This window comes from Leptonychotes weddellii, chromosome 2, assembly GCF_054177405.1.
Source record: "Leptonychotes weddellii isolate Sample4059 chromosome 2, ASM5417740v2, whole genome shotgun sequence".
NCBI lineage: Eukaryota > Metazoa > Chordata > Mammalia > Carnivora > Phocidae > Leptonychotes > Leptonychotes weddellii.
Genome location: NC_138370.1, coordinates 107,739,225 through 107,744,404, shown reverse-complemented (window position 1 = coordinate 107,744,404; position 5,180 = coordinate 107,739,225). Strand labels below are relative to the sequence as shown.

At 45.3% G+C, this 5,180-nt stretch overlaps 1 protein-coding gene across 4 annotated transcripts in view; it reads right to left on the bottom strand.

Moving 5' to 3' along the window:
* Positions 1-363: 363 nt before the first annotated feature.
* UNC5C (unc-5 netrin receptor C) overlaps positions 364-5,180 on the bottom strand; it is a 344,990-nt gene continuing 340,173 nt past the window's right edge. For all 4 annotated transcript variants that reach the window (XM_081812121.1, XM_081812120.1, XM_081812122.1 and 1 more), the window contains 2 exons: positions 3,571-3,749; positions 364-2,776 (listed from right to left, as the gene is read on the bottom strand). In XM_081812121.1, coding sequence (XP_081668247.1) covers positions 2,611-2,776; positions 3,571-3,749 — 345 coding nt within the window. In that variant the 3' untranslated portion in view covers positions 364-2,610. The remainder of the gene's footprint in view (positions 2,777-3,570; positions 3,750-5,180) is intronic.

The following is a 5,180-nucleotide window of genomic DNA, read 5'->3' as shown; positions in this document are numbered from 1 at the left end:
TAGTGAAAATTATTTGACATAAGTGGTGTGTTGTACGTAAGGGAGTTGCCATTCACTCGATGGGGAACATAACAGGTTCTATGACAGATGAGTACCTCACTTAGATGGAATCAACCACTTTTCCCTTTGTCATGAGGCATGGAAGTTCCTTTGAGCATCCTTCAGATGTCTAATTCTTGATTTCCATAGATGACAGCTCCCAAACCAGGAACGACGAGAAATCTTGAGAAGTTATTTCAAATGGAAGTAATGGACAATAGCTCTCTTTCCTCCTCTTCCTTTTAAAAAAATATCTATTTAAAAATCTTTTTATGTAGAATACAGTGTTACTATCTTTTGGTCAAATATGCATTGGTACAAACATTATCCACTGAACTTGTTTATTACTGAAAACTCTTCCTTTCACATTAGCATAACAGAGACTTATGTATGGTGCAGGGGGTGGCCTGAGAGAGACAGGTTATAGAATGTATGCCTAAAACAGAAGATAAGAAACAAAAGGGGTGAGAGAAGAGGCTCTGTACCAGAGTATCAGTAGTTCCTCAATGAGGAGGATGGAGGAGTCTTGGGAATATCAAGAAGTCACCAAAATAGAAGAGGAAATACATGTCTAAAGAGGGAGGAAAATATATAGAATGATTTCTCATTCAACTCCAGTCAGCAACCTGTATACCTCCAGCCCAAAAGTTAACCACAGCCATGTTTCAAAGGCTCTGATTCATCCACATGGGTGCTTGTTGTTCAATCGTTGTTTGGCTACTGGCTGCTGACCCTGGATTTCCCACTTGCTGAATGAATTGAGTCCCTGGGTTAAATAAAACAAAGAGCCTGTGACAGTTCTAAGGGAATACCATAGTTTACACAAAGTCGTCTTTGGACTACTTCTCAGTTAACTTTTTTTTTAATTTAAAAAAGTCTAATTAAGACAATAATAGAACATAATTTGCAATCGGTCAGGAAGGCAAGTGGCCCCAAGAGAGGAAAGAAAATGATAATAAAGGTATGCTGTCTCTTGGCGAGCAGCCCAGAGACAAGGCTTGAAAGCGTGACAAATAGGCTACAGGTTAGAATCCTCCTCTTCCAAGCTGGAACTATTTGGAAGGCATACTGTAGCCTGGGCAAGAGACTAGCTGACTCTTTAAAGCTTCCAGCTCAGAGTCCATGGTGGTCCTTGGACTGATGAAGGAGACTGGAGACATCATAGTAGGAGTCCAGCATTTTAGAACCTTGAGAAGACCTACTACTTCTACCCCTTCATTCGACATGTGAGGGAACTGAGGTCCAGTGAGGTTAAATGACTCTCCCAGGGGAACACAGCTAGACAATGACACACCCAGAATGAGAACCGGGTTTCCAGTTGCCAGCTCAAAGGCTGTTCCTCCAGGCACACAGCCCCTCGAGTAGACAGAGTACCCGGGCGGGGCGGGGGGTGGGGGCGGTGTCAGGGTTTCGGTGGCAGAACCACAATGTTGATTGAACTTCAGTCGAGAATGCTTCTCACAACAAGATTTGGAGGAGAAAGACCTTGCCTGAGCCAGCTGAAAGAAGAGACTGACAAAGCCAGTAAGCATTGACTATGTTTCTGGGGCAGAAGGATGCAAGAAGATAAAAGGTCAAGGAAGCAAAGCCTGTTTAATTAAACTGGTGACCACGCCCACCTTATCCCATCAGAAGGTGAAGCAGGTCTAGTCAATACCTAAATACTAACAGTACTGCTAACAAAAACAGAAGTTAAAAGAAAATCCTTTTACTAGAATACCTGTAAATACTCATCAATAATAGTAATAGTAATAATAACGATACCTTTTTTTTATAAAAAAAAAACCAAAACACTTCAAATTGCATCTTACAAACACACACGTGGTGAAGAAATGCTTGTTTGTGTGGCTGAACATGAATCACGGTCTTCCCTGCAATGCTACAGCTTTATTCCCAGAGGGTGACCAGACGGGTACCCTCAAGGAATAAGGAATCTTAGTTATTTCTCTTTTATACTTAGATTCTCCACTTCCCTGATACAAACAGTAACACTGATTCTACAAGTTCTAGAAACAGAACACCGATGGGGAGGATTATCTGAGACACTTGATGCACACAGTTTGTGGCAAAAGTCTGATTTCTCTGTAAATTACTAATCTGAAATAGACACAACAAACTGTCCACAGCTTCAACTTCAAATGATTTAAACAAAAATAGAACGAGCCATGGACAGTGTCTGCATCCCTGTCCAATCTGATGTAAACAACGTTTGTAGAAATTGGGTTTGTTAAGAAAGTTTATCCATATACCTGGATAGCAATAAAAAGCGTTTCCTAGGAAACTGTAAGATCCTGTACCACACAGCATACAGCCCAACTAAGAGGAAAATTAGGTCGGTCTCTAAATTCAAGGTACAAATTTACACAATTGTCCTTAAGTCCTGTGATGATGTCCATGCGGTGGGCGTATCTGTCAGCAGCTGCATCTGCTTGCCTTCCCTCTCCCGCCTGCAGTCTTGCCTGTGAAACTCATTGGTCATGGTCTACTCTGGATTTCCTTCTCCACGCGATGCCCTGGACGGCCACAGACCCCCAGTGCCTTCCCGTCCTTCACTTCCAGTCCCGGCGTGGGTCAATACTGCCCTTCTGCTGCTAAAGACACTACCGTTTCATGCCTTCCCATTTCTTCCAGGACAGCCGCCAGCACGCTCAAGTTGCCATCTGGGAAGTTCTGTGCTTCCCAGAGATCCAGGATTACGCCAGTTGGGCTGGATTTGGTGGCAAAGTAATTCAAGTACCTGCAATTGGGAATGGGAAAGTGTGCTGAATGGTGAGATATACAGATCTGTTTTCTCTGCAGTTGGTACTCACCCTTTCTGTCTCTCCATTTGTCTTTTAAGTCTCCGGGTCCCACTGGAGAAGCTGCGGTTTACAGTGAGCCGTCCTAAATAACTAGCACACACTTAATTAGATCAGCCCCAGACAGGAGACGCGATGTTTAACTTTGTTAACCTCAACTCTGAGTAAGATAATTTAAGAGACGAGATGTCTATGGGTCATATCCTAAACAGGAAATCAAGACCCTTATGTTTTCTTTCCAGCCCGCGCTCTGATCATCTTTGACAGGTCACGCCATGTTTTGTGCTTGAGAGTGACGGCAGCATTCCACAGAGGAGGCTCTTGAGGTCTCTTTATAACTCAGCATCAAGGCTGTGATTAGCATGTTAACTAAGCATCCAGGGGTAGGTCTTGCTCAACAGGAGATGAGGAAAGACAATTACTTTAAGTGAAGGGACATATTATTTACGGGGATTTAGCCCATCAGCTTTGCAAAGTGGATCACAAAACTCGATACTTAGCTTGTCAGAGAAGCCCCCCGAATATCTCTCGACGATGTGTTTGCAAGACCATGGTGCAAGACACAAAAAAGAAGCTTCATACAGGTTTGCAGAATGAAAAGTAAATGGATGGATAGGAAAACAAAACAAAACAAAAAAACCAGAAAAACCAAATGCTGCCCTAAGTCTAACAGTTATCAGCCGCGGAGCTCTAAGTCTAACAGAAACCAGTCCTGAAGCCTGGCCACACCCACCTGTCCAGGTTCAGCTTATGGGCCAGCATCCTCCAGTCATGCCCTCTGGTCTGTGGGGCGTCCAGGCTGCTACAGAGCTTCTGCCGGATAGGGGGAGGGATGCTGAAAGCACTGGGGCCCGTCATGGTGGTGATGGTGCTCGCCGGGTCCAGCAGAGGCAGATCGATGCCAGTGGGTTCCTGTAAGTTCAGGCACAGGAACAACACAGCATTATTTCCAAAGACAAAAGCAAGCTCTGTTGAACCAATCGACATAATGCCTTGCTTTGAACGGTAAGAAGAGAATGAGTGCTATTCTTCTTCTTGGTAAGAATGGCTTCTTCCCGGCCGAAAGCTGTGACCTGGCTGAGAAGGACGTTCTGGGCTGACTTTGCACAGCCTTGGATATATAGGTTTCCGCTACGGACTGGGCTGGGCGAGGTGGGACCTCTGGCGTGATACCGGCTTTTCTCTCATCCTTTTCAGGATGAAAGAGGACAGAGGACTATCCATACTCCCAAAGGGTTAGATTTCAAGAGAGGAGAAATGTTCAAAAGGGCAGTTCTTTGAGAATGAACAGATCTAGGATTAGAAGGCAGAGCTTCTAGAAACTGTGTGACCCTCAGGGGAATGCCCTGGGCAAATGCCCCAGTCAATTCTCTCTCTCTGACCTCTGCAGAAGAAGAGTCGGTTCCGCTTTTGTCGAATGAAATGGAACACAGCCCACCCCCAAATGGTATCAAATTAAGACTAATTTTTTAAAGAAAATGGCGAACACAGTAAATTGCCTTAGGGCAAGCGCTAATGGCATCCTCCAATTGCTGTACACCCTTATTTTTGTTAAATCTAATTTTAGGAGAGAAAACCATAAATTGGCTCTTAAAATAGTTTCAGCTCATAAAACAGCACAAATGCGAAATCTGAATTTCATCTGCAGGAGAAACTCTAATCATTTTCTGATCACTTCTGCTGGTTGGAAAAGCAAAAGCAAATGTTGCCTGAGAACTATTAAAGCAATGAAAGAAAATCTACTTAATCTACTTTAAATGTCATCTCTTTCTCTTTTAAAGCAGGTAACTTCTTGGTGTACCTAATTAGTTGCTGCGGGATAAACTAGCCACGTGCAGTTTGAGTCATCATGAAGTCTCTGGTCCCGTGCAGAGTGCTCAGCTCAGAGGGGCTGCCCCCAGACCTGGCTGCCCCCGTGGGGATCAGCGCTGTGTCCCGGTGTAGACCGACGGCATGCTCTGTATTCTCGGGCTGACTGGCAAGGCTCACTGCTAGGCTTGTGGGATCCCGCCGCACGGGGTCCCATCCAGGGGCTTGGAGGGCACAATAGAGCAAAACAAATTCTTTCCTATAACACACGGGGGCGTTGTTGCTGCCGTCACAGTATTTGGCCTCAAACCCCCCCCACACTGGCAAACTGAGCCTCTGAGGATTCCATGCGCTCCTCCGTGTTAACTCCAGCACATGCCAGTTAAAAGACTGGTACGAATGAAACACATCAGCACTAAATGGGGGTTGGAGTCCCCGGATGGAGACGTGGCCTGCAGCTCATTCCCTGTACCTGGCAGAGCTCCTTCCAAGGGACCCTGAGCGAGGAGGGCTTCTGACCCCCCCCCCCCCCCC